Here is a 23,731-nt window from a genome sequence, read left to right as displayed (position 1 = left end):
GATTTCTCGATATTAATCGATTCTCTTGATTGATTAATCTTCATCCTGTTTCATTTAAATGAATGGATCATTGTATCATGGCTGCGCGCATCCAAAAAAACAAACAAAATCGCAATAATCTTTGTCCTTTGTTAGTATTGATATGAAACAAAGTCTCAATTTTCAAATTACGTCCATTTTCTTTAGAAATTCAAAAACATAAATAGCGTTTTGGCACTGTGGCGTGAGATCAGCTCTGGCTCAGCTCAAGAGAAGCAGCAGCGCTGATCTCTCTTCCGGCTTAATAATACCAGTTACAGCGCCAAATAAACATGAATGAGCATCTGAAAGTGTGTTAAAAGATAGAGTACAACTTATCGAAATCCGTATCATGTCACATTGATTCACTCAATCAGCGTTTCAACCGTGGAAAGACGACAGTTAAACAGCTTGTAATCAATGTCATGTATCGTCATATTTACCTCAGAAAACCCACATAAACTCGTTAGTCAGCTAGAAAAAATAACTTTTTATATAAAATAACTTAACTAAAAGAGGAGCATTTTGCTAAATATATACACCATATTACATATGCATTATAATCTTAATGTTCTTCAATATTTAATGCATATTTGAATAAATCTGGCAAGTTTTTATGACAGCCACCATTTAAATGTTTATATTTCATATAATCTTCTTATTATAAAAATAAATAAAGCTACAAAACAGTATAATTACCTTCATATTAGGCTAATGAAGTCTATAGGCTACAACTAGACTCCCATAGTTTACCGCATTAGTTAAGAGATTTGATTCCCTTGAGAAAAATGGCCATTTATTGTAACTGATCTCCAAAATAATCAATATTGAATCGAAATCGAAATCGAATCCAATTGTGAAATTTGTCTCAATACCCACCTCGACTCACAAGCGTCAAAAATAGCGCCTCGTCACGTACCAGTGAACATCTTGTGAGATAAATGTACCGTCACACGCCCAATGATTAGCTTGATGCAAGAACCCCCTGCTTTAAGCAATTCTGATTCAAATCTGATTATTGGTGCACTTACTGCAGGCGGAAGGCCATCGATGTTCCTTCTGGCAGGTGGGACGTCAGAGACGGGTCTCTTAAAGAGGTCTCTCTTCTGTCTCAAGCGCCCCTGTCCGCTCAGATCCCCCTCTGAAACCGAGGGCATCATGTGTCCGGGCTCTCGGAGAGGGGGAAGCTGCCCCACATCTTCCGGTTTGCGGATGATCGGATGGGCCTGGTACGCGAGAGAGCCCGTCGGGACCGCGTCCATACCGTGGCTGAACGGATAAGCGGGCGGCTCTCCGAGGGGCCGCTCCAGCGGTGTCATGTGACGCTCAGGACCGCCCACAGCGTCCTGAGACTGGGGTGTGTGACGCCCGCTGTCGTCTTCAAACTCTTCTTCCTCGCCGCTGCTGTGCACCAACATCGTGGCGTCGGACAGGGATTTTTTGTGGCCGTAGAACACGTCCTCCTTGATGACCACGTCCTCAGGCTTCGGGACCTCCAGGACGACGTTGATGTCGGAGCCAGATGCCGTAGGGGTCATCGCCTGGGCAACCGGGGGCGGAGTCTCGGCCGCTGATGCGGAAACCTGGGTAAACAAATTTGAATACATTTATTAAAATGATTTAGAATCACAGATTATTAATAATATTTAAATATAAATTTATATAATTATAAATGCTTAAAATTATTAGCAAAATTCTGTTGAAAACAATTAAACGCATTAAATTCATCAATTTATCGATCTAGAGTCTTGGATAATAATAATTATATAGATTATTTCGCAACACTGGTCCAGAAGCACTCCCTGTTTCAGTTTGTAACTGTTTTCTTTATTTCACATGTAAAGAAAACATCTTAAAGATGTTTGTTTAACTTTTTGATTCAGTTTTAAATGTTCTGTTGGTTGTATTTTATCCCAGATTTTATGTAGTGTTAAAAAACTGAAACAGGAAAGGCTTCTGGACCAGTGTTGTTTACATCTTGCAAAATGGTCTATAAGAATTAATTATATGATTTATGCTTCTTATTGAAATAGATAAATTATATATAACCTATTAGGAATTTGTAAAATACTGTTTTTATGTACGGCACGTCATACAAAAAGTACATCCGTGAATAAAACGATAATTACCTCAAGTATAGCTCAATCCTGAACATGAAGATTGCTAATAATTACATTATAATAAATTACATAAAGAAAGATTATTATTTATTAAGGTATTAAAAATGAGCAAACTGCTAAATAAAAATAAAAACACCCCAAAATTTGATTAACTCCCAAGTAGTGCTGAGATATTTGCTGATAAATAGAAAAAAAATGTTTTTTAATAATTTATGAAATACTTTTTTGTACTACGTACTGCAATATGTCAATACATCATCCAGCTCAGATTGTCGTGTGTCATGTGTAATTTGAAAGGTCTTAAAGGGTTAGTTCACCCAAAAATGAAAATTCTGTCAGTATTTACTCACCCTCATGTTGACCTTCGTTCATCTTCAGAACACAAATTAAGATATTTAAGATATTAAGATCGCTCCTGCATACTAGTCCATAGGCTTCTTGAGGAAATGACTCTTGCTGGCCTCGAAAAGTCATTAAAGACATCGTTAAAATAGTCCAAGTGACTACAGTGGCTCAATCTTAACTTTATCAAACAACGAGAACACTTTTGTGCGCAAAAACAAACAAAAATAACGACTTTATTTCAACTATTCACTTCCTTCTCCATGGGCCTGTAGTCAGTTAACGTAGTGTGATTGCGTAGAGCTACGTCACACGTAGGCTCACTATTGGCCGACGCTGGTCATGTGTGTGATGCGTGTGATGTACAATAACAGAAGCTTACGCTATTAAACTAGTAACCTAACTCGAGGCAGAGGGAGAAATAAACGAATAGTTGAAATAAAGTCGTTATTTTTGTTGTTTTTTTGCGCACAAAAGTGTTCTCGTCGTTTGATAAAGTTAAGATTGAGCCCCTGTAGTCACTTGGACTATTTTAACGATGTCTTTAATGACTTTGAGGACATCAAGAGTCATTCCCTCAAGAAGCCTATGGACTAGTATGCAGGAGCGATCTTAATATCTTAAATATCTTAATTTGTGTCCGAAGATGAACGAAGGTCAACATGAGGGTGAGTAAATACTGACAGAATTTAAATTTTTGGGTGAACTAACCCTTTAATGAGAACACAACAATCATTCAACAGCATAAATCGTGTGTATAACGTCACACTACTCGCCTTCCTCTCCTTGAGCCTCATGTTCTCCAGCCCGTACGCCAGCCCGGCGATCTCGATGGAGTTGCGCTTGTGCATGTGAGGACGGCGCGGCGTGACGAGCGGCTCGCTCACCTCCTGCAGCGAGTGAGCCACGGGAAGACTGTCCTCCTGGAAGGTCTGCACTGAGTGATGCACGCGGCGAGTGATGAGATCCGGGTTACTGCTGCTGACGTACAGGTGACGGGACAGATCCGGGGTGCTGTTGGCGGGTCGAGGATGGGGGTAGGGATACGGTGGAGGCGGCCAGTAAACCTGATTCCGGATGATGTTGGCCGCCGGGTACTCTTGTGCCTGCTGGAGCTGGACGTTAGTGAGTTCGGGGACGCTGACGGCGCCCACCACGGGCCGTCTCTCGGTGGGATAGGGGTACGGAGAGGGACTGTGGAAGCTGTAGTTGAGGTGGAACGGATACTGGCCCGCTCCGTGCTCGCGGATCTCCGGTTGGCTGTAAACGAGCGGATCCGGTCGGCTGTAGGCGTACGAGTTTCCGATGTTGAGGTTCCTCATGGAGTGGCTCTGGCGCTCGGAGGGCGGGATCATACCGTGGTTCTTCTGCCTCATGACGGTCTCGTAATCGGGCGTGGCGCGGTAGGACGGTGGGATTAGGGCGCTGTGGCGGTGGGAAGGCACGTAGTCTGGTCGCATGAGGTCACTGCCCGTGATGCTCGGGTTGGAGGACATGGGCGAGGGTTGTAGGTAATGCTGCGGGTTGTTGAGGGAGCTGGTGCTTTGGGCGCTGTAAACGCTGCCGTTACGGATCCTTCCGTTGTACTCGTGCGGAGAGTGGTCCAGACTGGTTTGGGAATGGTAGTAAAAACCATTCTGGTTGTTGATGTAAAGATTATCTGTAGGAAAAGCAGAGTCAGTATTTTAGGTCTTGCTTTATTGGCATGACTATAGTAATATAACATATAATTATACAGTATATATTATTGTTACATGACTTTATGCAATATAGTGGAACATTTGTGAACAGCTATTACAGTACAAATATCTCATTCTCAACTTTTTAAAAGTAGTTCACTTTTCAAAAAACTTTTGCTGATAATTTACTCACCCCCATGTCATCCAAGATGTCCATGTCTTTCTTTCTTCAGTCGAAAAGAAATGAAGGATTTTGATGAAAACATTCCAGGATTTTTCTCCATATAATGGACTTCAATGGGGTTCAAATGAGCTTAAACTTTGTTATTTTTTTTTTTTATATGAGCTATCATTTCGCTTGATAAGACCCTTATTCATCGTCTGGAATCGTTTAAAGCCCTTTGAACTGTTTTCAGTTTGCACTGAAACTGTCTTTTGGACCTTGAACCGTTTGGACCCCATTGAAGTCCATTATATGGAGAAAAATCCTGGAATGTTTTCTTCAAAAAAATTTCTTTTCAACTGAAGAAAGAAAGACATGGACATCTTGGATGACATGGGGGCGAGTAAATTATCAGCAAAGTTTTTTTAAAGTGAACTACTCCTTTAACTAGAGAAGCAGAATGATATGAAGTCTTGTTTTCCGTTTAAGCGTGAAGAAATAGTTCACTTAAAAATATCATCATCATTTACACACATTATTCAAAACATCTTCCTTTGTGTTCAGCAGAAATTCATACAGATTTGAAAAAACTTGAGGGTGAGTAAATGATGACAGAACATTAATTTTTAAGTGAACTATTCCTTTAAATCAAGAAGAAAAACAATCTGCCAGTGGGGTCAGAAAAATAAACTTGGTTTCTCTTTTAAAGGAGTTCACTTGTAAAAAAAAATTTGCTGATAATTTACTCACCCCCATGTCATCCAAGATGTCCATGTCTTTCTTTCTTCAGTCGAAAAGAAATTAAGGTTTTTGATGAAAACTTTACAGGATTTTTCTCCATATAATGGACTTCAATGGGGACCAAACTGTTCAAGGTCTAAATGAGTTTCAGTGCGGCTTCAAAGGGCTTTAAATGACACCAGACGATGAATAAGGGTCTTATCTAGGACCCTTCGAGTCATGACTCGAAAAAAAGATTTTTTCATTTTGATAAACAAGTTCGAACAGGAGAGTCACGAACGCTCATCACAGAACAGAGCAAGGTGACCATTTGTGCTTATAAAACATCAACTTTTCATTTATTTTTTAAATGAGCGATCGTTTCGCTTGATAAGACCGTCTGGAATCGTTTAAAGCCCTTTGAAGCTGCACTGAAACTCTCATTTGGACCTTGAACCGTTTGGACCCCATTGAAGTCCATTATATGGAGAAAAATCCTGGAATGTTTTCATCAAAAACCTTAATTTCTTTTCGACTGAAGAAAGAAAGACATGGACATCTTGGATGACATGGGGGTGAGTAAATTATCAGCAAATGTTTTTTTTTAAAAGTGAACTACTCATTTAAATTAGGTTTTTTTAAACCCCATTTACAATAAGGTTTAATAATAAGCATTTTCGGCCTGTTTTACCTTGCGAAGACGTGTATGGTTCGGTGTAATGGCCGTTAAAGTGCATCTGAGGTGCCATCATGTAGGGTTGCGGTTTTGGCTGGATCATAAGACAAAACAAAAGCAGCATTATTCAACAGGACACATTAATTCTGTGTCAACTCCCTCAGACAGTATTTTGAGTCATATAGGTACCGTTCCAAAGTTAGGCAGCATAATTATATTAAAAGTTGGCTGTATATACAGTTACTTATGCTTATTAGATTAACATGATGCTCATTTCAGTTTCAGAGATCATGAGAGCCAACAAAGAGATCATGCAGAGCCAACAAACTCTAGAAACTCTGTTGTGAAACTGTTGTGTAGTCCATGAATAACCGGTATAATGCTGACCAGAGACATTCTCGTAGAGGACCGTCGCCTCACTGGGTTTACAGGAGCGGGCTGAGTTTGTCTGTAATAAAACACAAGGCAATAAAAGACCAGTTGAAATAAACCAGAGAGTAATAAAGTTCAAAGTTGTATTTCTCACAAACACAGCGGTTCACTATGGTAACAAAAAAGCAATGGGTGACGTTTTGCACTGAATTAGCATTTTTGCATTGCAACTAAATATATTTTGCATTATTTTTTACTATGCAAAAATAGTTTAAAGTTAAATATTTATAAAAGATAGACCTGGTTTCTCAAAGGAATAGTTGCTGAACACAAAAAAGATATTTTAAAGATAACTAGACAGTTGATGGACCCCATAGTAGGGAAAAAATAAACAATGGCAGTCAATGGGGACCATCAACAGATCTGAAAAATATCTTCCTCAGCAGAAGACAGAAATTCACACAGGTTTGAAACAACTTGAGGGTGAGTAAATGATGACAGAATTTTCATTTTGAAGTGAACTAATCCTTTAAGCCAGGATTAGGCCTCAGTTCAATTAGGAGATTTAAGTAGCTTTAATAAACGTGTCTTACGGGTGTGAGACAAAACAATGCCACTGACATATTTTAAGATCTGCTTTCAGTTAAAAACAACTCAAACGTGCATTTTAGGTCTGGGACTAGACTTAAAGATTGTCTGTGAAACCAGGGGTTAGTGTCTATATTGCATCTTGATTTAAATGAAAACTAAAGTTCAGGAAAAGGTAGTTATCAGGAGTTCCCCGTCTCTCTGCAGCCCCTGAGAAGGCTCTGAGCAGTAATGCAGTAACGCTCACCCCTTGTCAGCAGGCACAGAGGGACGCGAGAGGGTTGGAAAGCGAGGAAATGAAAGAGAGAGAAGAGACCTCTGGGAGCCCTCAGAGTTCGGGCCATCAGACAGCTCTCTGGAGACAGCAAACGGACAGTGAAGAGACACGCAAAACTACACATGCACTGATTTAGCAGATTTAAAAACTAGGGCTGTGCAAAAGTTAATTGCGATTAATCGCATCCAAAATAAAAGTCTGTGTTTACATAATATATTTGTGTGTGCTGTATATAATTATTTTGTATATATAAATACACACACATGCATGTATATATTTAAGAAAATATGTTATTAATATATAAAATATTTATATTTATATAATATAGATTATGTATTTATAAATATATACAGAATTTAAGCGCAAATAATTCTTAAATATATACATGCATGCATAGGTATTTATATATACAGCACACACAAATATATTATGTAAACACAGACTTTTATTTTGGATGCGATTAATCGCAATTAACTTTTGCACAGCCCTATTAAAAACCTGTTTTCAAAATTGATAAACACATAAATGATCATAAATAATCATAAAATCATATTCTTGAGGATAAAATCATCATATTAGAGTGATTTCTGAAGGGTCATGCGAGTAATGATGCTGAAAATGCAGCTTTGATCACACAAATAAATTATATTTGACAATATATTCACTAGAAAACTGCTATTTTAAAATGCAATAATTATTATTATTTTTTTTTTTGATCAAATAAATGCTGCCTTGGTGAGCAGAAGAGAGACTTTCAAAACGTTTGTATGGTCCCAGCCAGTTTCACATCCAATCAACAGAACCAATCTAGTATTTAGTCATAACATTAAAACAAATAAAACAATTTTTTTAGAGGAAAGAGACAAATTAAGGCTTTGTTTTTTTGTTTAAATCACGCAAAAAAATCAGTGCACCCCAAACAAACACACACTTACAAACTGCTGTTGTTAACTTTGTAAAACTTGTGTCGCGCCAACCACATTCTGCACACGTATTTGGACGTCTCCATGTCTTCCTGAAACAGAGCCAGAACATTTTTACTAAATCAAATCAGGCTATGACATTAACTTGTGTGTTTCAGGGCCTAAATCATCCTTAAACGCCTATTCATTAATATGAATGGACATACACATGGGCATTATTGTGATACACTTTTAAAAATAAAGTGGTTTGTTAAGAGACTTCTTTCTTATTGTGAAGAACATTTGTAAATAATTTTCTGTGCGTTTGAAAGGTTCTCTATGTAAACATCGTAACTCCAGATTAATGAAGTCGTTCAGTTATTTCAGGCAAAGAAAAGTATCTGAGCTATCTGAGACTTACGGTCTGGAACTGGATTGTGTCTTCTTTGTTGGCGAGCTCCAGGGCAAAGAAGGACTTATTATGAGTCATATTATTAATGTCATTCCACCTGCAGAAACAATGATGAGCTCAAGTCAGACACATGACAGCAATACACAAACTAAACACACGATACGATAAACAGCCTTTTGGGGTGCATTAGTGCCTTTGGGCAACATCTGATATATAATTCTATATATTTAATTTATTATTTTTGCTCTGACAAAGGGTGATAATATTAGGTTTTGTCCTCATGAACAATGTCTGGTTCAAATTTTTAAAATAGTTCCTCAATAAGAGAAACCAAAAATTTGAACCAGCCATTATTCATGAGGACAATCAAAAAATAAATAAAAGAAAAAGTAAAATACAGAGATATTTTATTTATTTATTTATTTATATGCAGCAATATAAAACTGTAACTAACAGCAATATTTACCCACATAATATTTTTTACTAAAAATAAATGCATGCACACATACCGAAACATGAGAGGTGCTTTCCCATTTTTGTGCTTGACAAAAATGCCGTCCTGACAAGAGCCGATAATCACATCTGTGCTCTGAGTGTCCTGTTCAGACACACGAAAGGAAATAAGAGCAGAAGTAGAATTAAAAATGTATTCATTTTAAAGGCTGTCAACAGCTTAACATTATTATTAGCCATTCATTTTTGTAGTTGATGCAATTCATCAATTTTGTATGAAGAAAAACTTAGAAAAATCTCCTGTATCTTTCTTGGGAAGCAGATTTATATCAAAGTGGAACATTTAGTTATAGGGCTAGTTTTAAATCAATAATATCAAGTATGAGTAATGTTGTGATGCTCGACAAATACCACTAATAAATGTGTTCAAAAGTCCCATAATTTACTGTTTTGTTTCTGTATTAAACATAATTAATTTCTTAAATGGATAGCTTCTGTCATCCTCATGTTGTTTCAAACCCATAAGACTAAACAAAAATACGTTTTTTAATCAAATGAGAGATTTATGTCCATCCTTTGAAAGTCTATTCACCCAAAACGCTCATAAAGAGGTCGTACAATAAATCCATACACTGCTTTTCTTACTTTGTATTTTTGTCTTGTTTCCAGTCCAAATATCTAAAAATTCTTAAAATCAAGATGCATTTACTAGATAAGTAAAATTACATAATATATTATATCCTTTTTTTCTGGGGGAATTAATCCAAATTAAATGAGTTGATGCTTAAAAAAGGCAAAATTATCTGACAATGGGGTTAGAAAAATAATCTTAATTCAAACAGAAACTAGATCATTTTGCTTGTTTAAAGCAAAAACTTGCTTTTTTCCCCCAGAAAACAAGACTTGTGCCATTTTACTCTTGTAAATAGATCTTGATCTAAGAAATGATTGATATTTGGACTGGAAACAAGACAAAAATACTAAGAAAAGCATTTTTTTGCAGTGTATGAATCAAATAGTTTAAGTCTTCTGAATGGCTTTATGATGAATTTTATTCACACATAAACATTGATCAGTGAACAACATACATGATGCGTTCAAAATTTGGACCAATGAGGTTCATTCTCGTGTTGCATATGTCCATCATAAAAAGCCATCGTGTCTCTTCAGAAAACTTGTTTAAAACCGCTCCATATGGATTTACTTTATATTTCAAACTCAAAGCTGCTTTGAAAATCGTAGTTGTATAAAGCGCTATTATAAATACAGGTAACTTGATTTGACAATCTCTTTATAAACGTTTTCGAGTTTTGGGTGAACAGACTTTCAATGGAGGGACAGAAAAATATCTCACGGGTTTGGAGCGACATGAGACATGACATCATTTTTGGGTGAACTAACCCTTTAAGTGTATGCATGCATTTTGTGCACAACTGTTATTCATCAGCCCTTATTACATTTCTCGTTTTGACAGCATTAGTTCTGCATATTGCAAAATATGTCAAGGGAATCTTTTATGAGGTAAACTGAATATTTTCTAACTCAACAGTCAGATTTATATTCCTGTTCATGGTTTGGCACAAAACAAATGTGGGCTCTTATTTGGCGATTTACCTTGGCTTGGACGCTCTCCTCCCCGTACCCCTCCATCTTCTCCACCTCCTGCATGTAGAGTAACTCCGCCTCTGGTGCAGAAAGACCTCTGGGAAAAAAACACACACACACCATCAGCTCTGAGACACTACAGCACAAAGATCACATTTAACAATGTTGCGGTCATCTGATCGCTCTTCCTCATTCTTATGGTGCATTACACAACAAACAATGTCAGAGGACTGCAATGCTTACATAGATTTATTCCAAGACGCAGTAAAATATATTTCAGAGACGCAAATGTACAAATGTGATACTGATTTTATACAAACAGTTTAATAAATAAGTTTTTAATCTCGCGTTTTGAACGAATCAGGTGAACCAATAGCCGCGTTTCCACTGCCGGGCCAGGGCCGGGCCGTGCTAGTGCGTGCCAGGGCCAGTCGCGTTTCCACTGTCACTTCCGGGGCTTGATCGGGGCTTCCTCAGGGCCAACGGCCAGGATTTCTGGCCCGTCGAATACCTTGGGCCAGAGGGGGCCAGCTCGGGCTAGAGGCGTGCTCAAGGTAAAAGGCGGAGTTTATCGGTGTTAAGGAACGTTATGATCTGAAGCAAGATGCACAGGGGTGTCCGATTAACTGTTTAAAATTGCATAACATTTTAATTTGAACTGCCTATGCCAAATGCTGCGCAACAAAGGCTATATATAGCTACATATCGACGAATTTTCAGATATTTGTTTGATTTTTTTGCCCCTTAAACATTTAAAATATTTGACAAATTAATATGAAAAAATATATATATTTTACTGGTTTTCTGAGGCCAAATTAGAACCTGGAAATGATATTTTCCCCGCAGTGCTGAATGAGAAGAGCCGTAACCACAGCCTACAGAAAGGGGATTTATGGGTGATTTATAGGCTATAATAAATGTGTCTGATAATAAAATAATATAAAATAACGAGGCATTAATTGTTTATTAATAAACTATTGTTTTCTAAATGATTTTCGGCTAAAAACATATCTCCATCTCCGGATGCACATTTAGAGAGAAATTAAGCTACATAAACATAGAAGATATTGGCTTTCAATTCGAATTTGTTCGTTTTAAATTGGACATTTAAAGCTTTAATCTACAAAGGATATAACCCCTGTAGACTAAAGCTTTAAATGTCCAATTTAAAACGAACAAATTCGAATGCGGTGGCTGTTTCAGGTCTCGCGCTTCAGTTCACGGAGATCATGAAGCGCGCCTTGATTAATTGTTAAAGCACAACGTTTTCTTGTTATAAATAAATGTATTTGCGAATAATGTATTATTATTTTCTGTATGACCAGAAATTAAAGAGTATTTTAAGTTGTTTCCACTGAAAGAAATGCAATGAAACTGTTCACATGGGCGTCTCGCAGCCATCAGTGCGTGCTCCACACACACTGGATATGCGCTGCATGATATTTGTCAAAAATATTGTGTTTATTTGTGCTCTGTTCCTTTTTTGGATAAAGACGTCTTCTACATATGCAGCCTAATAAAATGTTACAATAATGATGATGATGGTTATTATTATTATTATTATTATTTGCAGACACGGAGTTTTTGTGAAATGGACGTTTTGCTTATTTTCAATTGGCAATTTCAGTTTGAAGGGTGATGGAAATATGGGCTTTAACTGCTCCGTACTTGCTGCGTTTTATTTCTATAAATTAATTTCGTTTCAAATGGGGTCCAATCAGTTATTAAAGGTGTTAAAAATTTACTCTGTATCTCGAGGTTGCGGCGCGCACACTATGCACCGAGTATTAACCGATGGGCCTCGGTTAACGATTAATGAATAACTTGAAAACGTGCCCGCAGCCCTAGCCTACTTGTTATATCGCGCAAAAAATCGCTGCTTGAAATGGAGAATCGCCTGTACTGGTCTCGGGACACTATTGCAGCCACTACGGCAGTTGAGTTAATATACATGCTATCTTCCTAATTTAAAAAATAAATTAATTCATAATACCCGCTGAAATGGGTTGGGTTTTATGACGTTTGATCCTGAAAGGCGTGTTAGGGGTGGGGTCTGGGGCAGCGCTGTGGGGCTACTGGCCCGGCAGTGGAAACGCAAGCCCGGTGCTTGAGGCCCGAGGCCACTAGCTCGGCCCGGCTCGCTGTTAGCTCTGGCCCAGCCCTAGCCCGGCAGTGGAAACGCGGCTATTGATTCAATGGCCCATTTTAAAGACATTTTATTTACTTCATTCCTGAATGAATCGGCCATTTGAAGAATTTTGGTAATCAAACTGTTTTGGTTACCATTCACTTCCATTGTATGAACAACAAAACAAAAAAAACAAAAAAATACTGAGACATTTCTTAAACTATCTTCCACAAAAGAAAAAAATCATACAGGTTTGAAACGACACAAGGGCTAGTACACTTAATGATCCCTTTAATACACATTTAATCTCATGGCATTATTAATGTAGTCACCAATTAATGCCACCACTGATCAGCAATAAACGGTCTGTAAACATATCTAAATACCAATTCAGATGCAGCTTCTGGGAAAAAATCATGGCCTAAAAGTTTGTGAAATAAATTCTATTGAATCAAATCAAGTCAAATATTTCTTTCTAAAGCTACTTTTTGTATTGTTTATTTGATCCTTTTTCATTAAACACAATAATGACTTTACATTTGGAAAAGAAATTACGGTACTTTCCTGTTATCTGGACCCCACGATGGCCTACCCCTGACCCCGCCCCTAAACCTACCCGTCACTGGGGTTAAGACCAATCAGAGACCATGGCCTACCCCTAACCCCGCCCCTAAACCTACCGTCACTGGGGTTAAGACCAATCAGGGACGATGGCCTACCCCTAACCCCGCCCCTAAACCTATCCGTCACTGGGGTTAAGACCAATCAGAGACGATGGCCTACCCCTAACCCCGCCCCTAAACCTCCCGTCACTGGGGTTAAGACCAATCAGAGACGATGGCCTACCCCTAACCCCGCCCCTAAACCTACCCGTCACTGGGGGTTAAGACCAATCAGGGACGATGGCCTACCCCTAACCCCGCCCCTAAACCTACCCGTCACTGGGGGTTAAGACCAATCAGGGACGATGGCCTACCCCTAACCCCGCCCCTAAACCTACCCGTCACTGGGGTTAAGACCAATCAGGGACGATGGCCTACCCCTAACCCCGCCCCTAAACCTCCCGTCACTGGGGGTTAAGACCAATCAGAGACGATGGCCTACCCCTAACCCCGCCCCTAAACCTCCCGTCACTGGGGTTAAGACCAATCAGGGACGATGGCCTACCCCTAACCCCGCCCCTAAACCTACCGTCACTGGGGTTAAGACCAATCAGGGATGACTATAGTTCCTAAATGGTATATGGTGGGGTCCGGATAACAGGAAAGTACCGAAATTACCTCAAATGTTGAAGTGAGATTTATTAAAATGTTTAAATAAATGTAATTACTTACAACATCTTTTGTAATGGCTTTTGAAGGATTGTGAATCTAGTGTAAAGACTTGCTCTTTAGGGAACATAATGGCCAAATAAAAAGTGCATTAAAAAATCATGATTCAGAACGATGGTTTATTTTATATCTGCATTTTAAAAAGTTGTGTTTCAGATCAGATTTGCATGCGTTCGACATGTTAGGGCTGGGATATGTAGTGAAATATTTGCCTGAAATAATGCAGTTTAATAGGCCAATTTGCAAATGTTTCAATACATGTCCAAGCCATAACGTGTCCAACGCATGCAAATCTGCTGTGAGGGATCTTCCGAAACACAACTTTCGCAGGAAGCCAAGAGCGTTTGTGGTGCTCTGAGTCCAAAGCACTGGTCATAAGTCATGTCAGGCATGACAGCTGCCTTTGAAATCCTTTAACTAGTACCATGTGATATTCATGAAGACTCTTAACTGAACCTCTCTTAAACAGTGGCAAACTATCTCAATTTTTTCCAAATGGGAAAACAAGCACATTTCACAGATGACTACAGCCTCTCACCGATAGTTTTGATAGAGCATGGCGACTTTTTGAGTAGCCTCCTCCACAACCCTCTCGTCCTGTATCCATGGCTGAGAAAAGAGGAAATGAACCATCTTAAAAATATCCTGCAGTTTTTACATTGTGAAAAGAGACTGAAATGTTCAATGATTACTCACCATTGGAAACAGCACAATTTTCTGAAGGAAGTCCTGGGAGTCATATCGGTTGAAGTCTCCTAGGTCAGCTAGAAGCAATGGACAAACTAGATTAAAAAAAGCCCCCAAATGACACTGATTCTTTAATATCAATAAATTCATATTAATATTTCAGTTAACCAAATGTACATTATCCAGGGTTATTATGGTTAACTAAAACTAAAAGGCATTTTCATTCGAAATAAAATAAACATTGACAAAAAAAATAAAAATATTCCTTTATTAAAGTTAATTTATTTTGCCAAAGCAAATTAATTAACCATGCGGTCCTAAAATTAAGTTAAATAAATTTTTTTTTTTTTAAATTAAGAACTATATAGACATATTATAAAAACGCAACTAAATTAAAATGATATCGGAAAACATAAAAACAAAAACTAATTCAAAATATTATTAAAAACTGTAATAGTATCTCAATGATACTATAATAAACACAGCCACTATCTGAAAATGCACGAGTTTAATACTTATATTAAGGATTTATAAAAATCTCTAATCCCATCCAGTAATGGAGATGTCTGACTTATCAAAAACAAAGTTTATTTTGCAATTTTTTCATTATTATTTTATATAATCTTATTAACCCTAAAACCGTATTCTGGACAAATGTGGGCAAAATAGTTTTGATTTATTTTAAAAAAATACTTCCCTTGATCTGAGCGGTACAAGACTTGGCTACTTTTCCTAAATTTGCCTCCTGAACACACACAATTTTTTTCGACTTGGGTGAAAAAAAAAAGAAGAAAAAACACAACTCCTTAATCTTGTATTTGGGTCAAAAATGGGCACCCATAGAAATGAATGGGAAAAACTGTAATTTAGAGCATTCTGAAATAAGCCAAAATGAGACACCAGGTGACAGCAAAGTCACTTCATCTTTAGGGTTTAGCTCTAAGAACTTATTGGAATGATATTTTAATGTAGTAAAAAAAAAATTAAAAAATAAAACATAAAATAAGCATAATTTAGATAGAAAATATGGTACTTTTTGAAGTAAATAAATTCAAATATACCCCCAAAATAAAAAAAAAAACACCATAAATGGATAGACAAAACTTTATCGAAGACAGTGATACAACATTTATAATAAATAAAAAATTAGGATCACACCTGAGTCCTCTGTGCCCACAATTACAGGATTAAGGGCTATAAAGTGAATACGGTTTGAGGGTTAACGAAGACTCACTGAAGTTATGAGTTGGATAAAATGTGACCCCACAATATTGCAAAATCATCTTTAACATTCAGGGGAATAGCACATCTAAATTTAGAAAAGCTGAGAGACGTTTTGTTATGAAAGGAATCGATTTAGCCTTTGCAACAGTAGTAGTTCAACATTAACAGCCCGTTAGAAATGTTCACAGCTATGCCGACAATCCCGGGCATCACCATCGCGTGAAGCCTCCTTACACAGCAATGCTGGTGCACTAAAATAACTCCTGGCCTCATCGAAATGACACAAACCAGGTGAAGACAAAGCCGTTTGACAGATACAGTCGGTTCAGAGTGATGTCAGTTCCTATTATCAAGCTAGGATCTAGTTCCTAGCTTGATAAATGGTGCTCTGATTTTCTAGACTTACAGCCTGTAGAAATATAAAACCGAACCTTCATGATGGAGTATCCGGACCCGTGAACCAGACACTGGCCGAGTGTTATCTTAGGAATGTTAAAGCAAATGTTCTCTTGCAACATCAAATTATGATTGAGTCTCAAAACATCTTTCACATTACCGTACATAAAAAAGACACGATTTTTAGTGCACCCAATACCCAACTATGACTTAATAATAAACGACTTTTTGAAAGAAGTCTCTTCTGCATTACCAGGCCTGAATCAAAAATACAGTAAAAACAGTGAAATATTTTTACAATTTAAAAAAGCTGTTTTCTATGTGAATATATAGAAAAATGTAATATATTCCTGTGATCAAAGCTGAATTTTCAGTAAGCAATAAGATACGAGAGGCTGTGCTGCATCGTCACTGAACATTTTTTCTTTTGTCAAATCAACTTAAATAATTTATGTAGTTCAGGCAACATAATATTTTGAGTTTCTGGTGATTAAATCAACCTCTGTCATTGTATTAACTCAATTTTTCCATTTCAATGAACTTAAAATTAAGGCTACCAGGTTCCTTAATTTTTTAAGTTAAACCAACAATATTTTTTTACAAGGGCGTTGTTAGGCTTGACGTGAAGCAGAGTTACCCCTTCAGCCGTTACTTATTCACGATACAGCACTTGCCTCGAATACCTTATTGCTTTTATAAAACGGTTACCAGACAATACAAATATTAAAGTAAAAAAAATGTGTATTAGTGCAACTTTCATGAAGTAAAATCACTAAAAGCCTTCCTTCCGCTAGAAAAAATAGTCCCTGAGCGTGAACAGCAACAACGATCCAATGTGTAAAATGCATGAAAGCTCAAATAAACACAACATAGGAACTGCAGTGTCGCACAGTGATACAGAGAACCGTCAGGTGAAGCGGTCATGAATAAAGCACAGCTATTGACCAATCAGAATCAAGGACCGTTTTGAAAACATCATTACTGCAGTCTTCAGTGTCACATGATCCTTCAGAAATCACTCTAATATGATGATTTGATGCTCAAGAAACATTTATGAATATTATCAATGTTGTGCTACTTCATATTGTTGTGGAAATTGTGATATACTATATATTATTTTTTTAAATAGAGAAAAAAATGGACAATTTAGTTCAGTAAGGACATATTATTTAGAATTGATCAAAAGTGAGAGTAAATACACACACTGAAAAAAATAATATGCTTTATCTAATCAATAAAAATGTGGCAAAATATTACAAGCAATATTATTAATTAAATTGTACAAATTAGAATTAATTAGAATGTTAATTTGATTAACTATTACTCAATTCTAATTTGTTCAGTTTAATTAATAATATTGCTTGTAATCTGTTGCCACAATTTTATTGATTAGATAAAGCATATTAATTTTTATGGTGTATGTTTCTATTACATGCTGTACATTGAACTTCTATTCATCAAAAAATAATTGAGCATCAGTGACACTGCAGACTGGAGTAATGATGCTGAAAATTCAGCTTTAATCACAGGAATAAACAGTTATTTTAAAATGTAATACTGCTTATACTGTGTTTTTGATCAAATAAATGCAGCCTCGGTGGGACTTAAAAAACAAAAACATTAATAAATCTTAATCATTCCAAACTTTTATATAATTTTCACTGATATAAGTGATGACAGGATTTTCATCTTTGAGGGAGCAACTCGTTTATTAAAGCCCAATTGAATGAAACCAACCAAAAAGATTATTAATATTACAATAGCCCCACACAAAAAGATTAACGATCACTAAATCATCTGAAAACGGGGGGCAGTGACGCATGCTTCAATTCTGATTTCGCAGTACATTCAAAATACCTGAAATGCCAAACGTAATAGCAGAAAAAAATACCTTGCACAGCCAAGCTTGCCAAATGGATGGCTTGCTCAATGGAGCATGGGATCTTCCCCTCCAGAACGTCTTTCTTCAGCTGGAGATAATACTGATATCTGCACGAAAAACCGGAAGTGAGTAAAAGCGTTGTAACAGCACTGATGTGATCACTTTCAGACATGTTCTTGTCCTTAACCTGGTTATCTCTTGTTGTAACTGGGTGACAGTCGACACGTAGAAAACCACCCCAAAGTAAACGGTGGGCTCCAGCCCGTACTTGTCGAGCTGTTTCTTCAGCGGCTTCTCCAAATCAATCCATCTCTGCTGGTTTTGTTTGTTGTAGTACCAGAGGCTGAAGTACGTTATCTGGGGAATGAACAGAATTTCACTGATTGCTCTTTTACTCATGAGAAACACCAGGCCCGGAGGCTGGCGGACATTCACGTGCCTAACTTCAAAAACTGGAAATACTCTCAAAGCTTTGAGTAAGATGACTATTAGGCAAAGCTAAAAGCTGCGCACCGTTCAACATGATGTATTTGAACTGCTTGAAATTATTGGAATCACTTCAAAAGAGGAAAATACAGTTCATATAGACGACATGAAATTATAACTTAACTAAATTGTGTGTATAGGCCATGGTTTTTATTGGCGAGACTTCTGTTTTTGTGATCAGGCTCTCAAAAATAATTTAATTGTGAATTTAATCTCGCAGATATATCGGTTATCGGCTTTCAAATATAGAAAATTATCGGTTATCGATATCAGCCAAAATGTTTTAATGTATTAGTAAATGCTGAAATTAACATTAACAAATATTAATGAATGCTTTAGAAGTATTTTTTTATTGTTAGCTCTAGAGCCAGACCGATATATCGGCAGGCCGATATTATCGGCCGATATTAGGCATTTTCTGAAATATCGGTATCGGCAGTTATAATGGCCGATAAATTAATATTTCAAAAATAAACACTTCAACCATGTCATGAGTGTTAGAGTTGTATAGTTTGTCCACCAGAGGGCGCTCTACACGGTCCCTGTTGGCAACACGTGTATAACGCGCCACACATCCACGCAGAGAGAACCAGTTATTCATTATCATATTATTTTAGATAAAACTCATCATTAACTACAAATAACTAATGTTAGGGGAAATCTGATAATATTTTGTTGCCGGTTTCTGAAATAAAAAAATTATAATAATATCGGCCGATATATCGGATTTTAAAACCAACAAATATTTGTATCGGTATCGGCCTTCAAAATCCTTTATCGGTCGGGCTCTAGTTAGCTCATGCTGTGAAATAATATTACCAAATCTGAAATTAAATGGCAGAAACTAAAACATGCACTTTAACTTATGCACTCGTACAATCTTGATGCCGAACTGGACGTGATATTTTGTCTCAATTCTAATTCTGCTTTAATTTCAATCCTCTAAAATATAATTTCGCATTTTTCCTGCAAGCACACAAATAGTAACCACTTATTAAATCACTTTAGGCTACTAAACACACTTTACGCACTGGGCGACACTCATAGGACATGTTTGCGACCTCTAGCGATATAATAATCTGACTTTGGGGGGAAAACACTCAGACTTCTCAAGAGCAGTCGAGGCTGAATTCTTGGCACACATGCTTTTAGGGTGTTTGACAGCATTTTGGTTGCAGTCCTAGAATAGCCTAGACTCCAGACGGCACCAGCAAGCTAAAATAAACACACGCCCATGGTGTGTTAAGGTGATTTCGACCAGATTAAACCAAGTCGATGTCTTAGTAGCCAGAGGTCGGACGGCCAGCCTACCTCGCGTAACTCGAGTCTCTGCGCAACTGCCTCGAGACATTCCTGGCCCGTGCTCTCCACCGAAAGCGTGAACTCCACATATTCACCGTTGAGCAGCTGTATGCGAGTCACCAGGCAGCTTTTGCTGGACACCGTGTATCTTCTGGTTCTCTTGAGTTTTAATCCGAACGGAAGGGGCATGTTGAACCGCTGCCGCAACCTTCCTCGAGCAGAATGATTTGATTCAGCTTTCCTCCGTGCTTAATCCATGGAGAGGTGCTGGATTATACAGGGCTCCACAAGACAAACACATGAGTCCCTGGATAAAGACAAACCACAGTAAAAAAGATTAGCAATGACCGCTTGAAGTGATAGCAGTGTTTATCTGCTCAGCGGTGGGTCACGGATAAAAGGCAAAAAATAATAAAATGCAATAGCAAAAGAGGGATATCTAATTTTACAAAGGAGGAGAAAACACTTTACATTTGTCTGTGATTTAGTAATAGTAATAGTAGTGTTTTTAGCATTTTTGTGGTTGTTTATGCATTTACAAAATTCCATGTTACGGATGGCTTAATAATACATTGATGTAAGGGACATATTTGTTGCTTTTGTGTGATTTTTGAAGTAAAAACGGCTGAGAACCACTATAGTCTTCTCTTAGGGCATTTATTAAATAGAAGCATGACATGAAGTAAATTGACACAGATAACATGAGGCATGTCATACAGAAAACTCATAATTGAGATCAAAAACATAATTCATATAGTTATGATCCAATTAGTCAAAAAAACAACAACATATGAACCATTACACATATCATAATATTTCGAAATATTAAATCATTAAAAAAGTGGCCCATTTATACAAAATATAACAACTCTCCACTGTACTGTGGACACTGAAAATAACAACATAAACAAAACATTAATAACAGAGCGTGATTTAGGCTTTTTCAGGCCATTTAAACCCCCCAAATTTGTAAAAAAATAAGCACTTTACTTTATAAAAGTACATCAACGCTCTTAATTATTCGGTTATTTATTAAAATAGATGAGTTTTTTTAGCGTTTACCAAATATAAACAAACACCAAAAATGTCTGACTAACTTTTGGAGCAACAAGTGACCGCAAAACCGCACGCGTCCAAACTCGACTTCTACACTTCATTAAACAAGACGACAAAGTCTCCAAACACACATTTGACCGTCTAAACACATGTGATTTATTGAGATGTCTTGAGTTTTAGCGTAAATTAAGACTTTAAGAGCGCGCGCTGGCTAACGCTGCTAACACTGTAAAACTGAAAATGAATAGTTTAAATGGCTCTTTGCCGCTTACCTGCTGGATTATCTGATTTATTATATCCTTAATTTATAGCATAATTGGAGTGTGAATTACGGTTTAAAATAATAATCCGATATTTGGTGGTTTATTTTTTCGGGATTGACGCATGTTTGAGGTTCCTCGGGTCACACTCCTGCTGCTGCGTCACATCCGCTAGGAATACCAAAGGAAAGGGGGACCGGGATCATAATCATCCGCGGCTCTATTTTCACTCACACCCATGAAGGTCTGGACGCCCTTTCCCAGTTTCAACACATCCACGAGGACTGTTTTGGATGGGGAACAGGTTTAAATTAATTTTAGATTTTTTTGGAGAAGCAAGATACGGTCAAGTTAGGTTGAAAATTTAGATAAAATTAATAAATTGAACAATAGCGCTGCGCCTCGATACAGCGCGCGCGTTACGTCAGGTGCGTGGAATGCGTGGAATGAGAGCAGCTGCTGTAAAGCCATGTGAATAATTGCAATGTGTGCTTTCCGAAAGGACGTTTCGCTGTAATAAACAACAAGACTTTATCATCATTTTTCGGATTTGCGATAAAACAGTGTTATCTGTTAAACATTCTAGAGTAACGGAAGTTAGAGAACACTTGTGATTTCATTCTCATGGTCATGCTCGCACGAACCAAATTTGATTGCAAAAGCATTTAATTATCTATAGGTCATTCCACGCAACAAAAATACAGTAGTCTGTAAAAGTCATCTGAAATATAAAAATACATATGGTAACAGTTTTTCATTTCTCATTCTCAGTAGTTAAAAAAATCAAAACAATTAAATCAACAGGTGCTAAAACAAAGCTAACAATGTAAATTATATAGTGTATTTCAGTGTAACAAGTATTTAAAGTACACACAATTCTATTTGAATACTGCAACAAAAAAATATATGCATTGTAAACTCAAACAAATGTAGACTGACCTCTAGTTATTGATGGTTATGTGTGTGTTTAACAAATGCAAAAGCTATAAAGATGAACATCTTTCAAAATTTAAATAAAAATCTGCTGTATCAAGTATATCACTAAATATGAACACAGCAGCTTCACAAACTAAAACACTCAAGTAAAAGTCACAGCATGAGTTTTGAATGACTACATAAACAATAAACCACATTATGAGCAGATAATTCAGCAATGCCGTACATAACATGCTGAAAATACTGTAATGGCTTTGTATAACAATCAACTCCTGGAAAACACAATGCCTTTTCCTTTCATAACCTTAAAAAAGTTAAACCTGATATTCTACAGAAAGAGTTAAAACTCATCATCACTGACATCGCCTCTCGTTTGCTCTGGTTCGAACACTTCCCGTTGAGTCTCTGACACACTTAACGACTCAGCCATGATTTTCCCAAGTTCATCGACCGGTTCGAACGCTTCGTTCCTGGGATTTTCAGCATGATCACTCAGGAACTCCTCATCCAGGCTGTGGCCTACAGGTGTGGACGCTACAGCAGGACTGATGTCCTCGATCTGTCCTCGGTCCTCAACAAACACGTCATGAAGAAGATACTCAACATCATCTGAAGGCAGACGCTTTTCTTCTGCGCCCAGAGACGGGACGAAGGCAGCCGGAGGATCTTGCAGGTCCTTCTGCAGATTGTCTAGAAGGTGCCGCATTTTGTTCTGTTGGGAATATTAGAGAGATAGACGGCTGCGAGTGTGAGGAAGGAATCATATAATCAAAGTCGCTTTAACGTTAGAAAAAAGTACGTTTTTTTCGTTTTTTTAAAAGGTGACCAGATCCTGTTTTTTAATGCATGTCAATGGAGGAGAGGCTGAATAAACTGCTTTTGTTGCTCATCATTTAATGAATCGGCAGCCTATTGGATAACCTTCTTAAACATGCCTTTTGGATTGATCTATTTTGAGTTTACACTAGGGCTGTCAAACGATTATTCGCATCCAAAATAAAAGTTTGTGTTTACATAATATATGTGGGATAAGTAAATATATATTAAACTTAATTTTCTTCTGAAAAAATTGTGAACATTGTCTTAAGGTGCTGAAGGAGAAAATTAAATTATACGTTGTTCATGTTGTTATTTAGCACGTTTTGAATGTATGTATCCCCTGAGACAGGTTGCCTGTTTAGGGTATAAAAAAGGGATTAAACTAGCTCTATTTAAAATGCACTATTCAAACTAAAATGATTGTAATTCAAGATTGCTTTGGAATATAGACCTAATTTAGACCTAAAATTAAAATATGAAAAAGTTAAGGAAATTTAAAACTTATATTAAATCAAATACACTGTACTTAATATTTATCCTTTTTTTTTTTATAAAATATGTATTTTACAAAATATTTTTTCCTATAACATTACTATAATCAAAGCCATATATCTAACCAAGTTGTTTTCCAAATTATCACAAAAATTGAAGTTCCCATGAGATTTTGTTTAGGAATATTACCAAAAATTGCCACCGGGTGACTTAAATTACATTGAATTTAATTGTATGCATTCTGCCATAACAAATTAATAAACCTCTGTCCAAATATCACTTTTGTCACAAAATATGAAACCTTGAGGCTCAGACCTTTCTGACAATATGTGTTTTGTCAAGATTAAAAAAGGTTTTGATCATAAATTATGATCCAATTTCAAAACGTTCGTAAGATTTCAAATG

At 37.1% G+C, this 23,731-nt stretch overlaps 3 protein-coding genes across 5 annotated transcripts in view; all 3 read right to left on the bottom strand.

Moving 5' to 3' along the window:
- ptpn21 (protein tyrosine phosphatase non-receptor type 21) overlaps positions 1–21,243 on the bottom strand; it is a 31,531-nt gene extending 10,288 nt beyond the window's left edge. The window contains exons 1-15 of one of the 2 annotated variants that reach the window (XM_039663004.2): positions 21,092–21,243; positions 19,773–20,070; positions 18,163–18,332; positions 17,985–18,082; positions 14,483–14,550; positions 14,325–14,395; positions 10,337–10,424; positions 8,779–8,867; positions 8,279–8,366; positions 7,891–7,970; positions 6,926–7,033; positions 6,106–6,166; positions 5,734–5,812; positions 3,257–4,140; positions 1,050–1,601 (exon numbers count right to left, since the gene is read on the bottom strand). In XM_039663004.2, coding sequence (XP_039518938.1) covers positions 1,050–1,601; positions 3,257–4,140; positions 5,734–5,812; positions 6,106–6,166; positions 6,926–7,033; positions 7,891–7,970; positions 8,279–8,366; positions 8,779–8,867; positions 10,337–10,424; positions 14,325–14,395; positions 14,483–14,550; positions 17,985–18,082; positions 18,163–18,332; positions 19,773–19,952 — 2,616 coding nt within the window. In that variant the 5' untranslated portion in view covers positions 19,953–20,070; positions 21,092–21,243. The remainder of the gene's footprint in view (positions 1–1,049; positions 1,602–3,256; positions 4,141–5,733; positions 5,813–6,105; positions 6,167–6,925; positions 7,034–7,890; positions 7,971–8,278; positions 8,367–8,778; positions 8,868–10,336; positions 10,425–14,324; positions 14,396–14,482; positions 14,551–17,984; positions 18,083–18,162; positions 18,333–19,772; positions 20,071–21,091) is intronic. The other variant, XM_039663005.2, reaches the window with a different exon arrangement.
- Positions 1–23,731, bottom strand: part of LOC120473281 (zona pellucida sperm-binding protein 3) — a 194,702-nt gene that overhangs the window by 14,609 nt on the left and 156,362 nt on the right.
- spata7 (spermatogenesis associated 7) overlaps positions 21,390–23,731 on the bottom strand; it is a 7,271-nt gene continuing 4,929 nt past the window's right edge. For both annotated transcript variants that reach the window (XM_089120586.1, XM_039663006.2), the window contains exon 11: positions 21,390–22,727. In XM_089120586.1, coding sequence (XP_088976712.1) covers positions 22,356–22,727 — 372 coding nt within the window. In that variant the 3' untranslated portion in view covers positions 21,390–22,355. The remainder of the gene's footprint in view (positions 22,728–23,731) is intronic.

This window comes from Pimephales promelas, chromosome 15 (assembly GCF_988280905.1).
Source record: "Pimephales promelas chromosome 15, fPimPro1.hap1.1, whole genome shotgun sequence".
Classification (NCBI taxonomy): domain Eukaryota; kingdom Metazoa; phylum Chordata; class Actinopteri; order Cypriniformes; family Leuciscidae; genus Pimephales; species Pimephales promelas.
The sequence above is the reverse complement of the archived record's forward strand: the minus strand, read 5'-3'. Positions and strand labels throughout refer to the sequence as shown.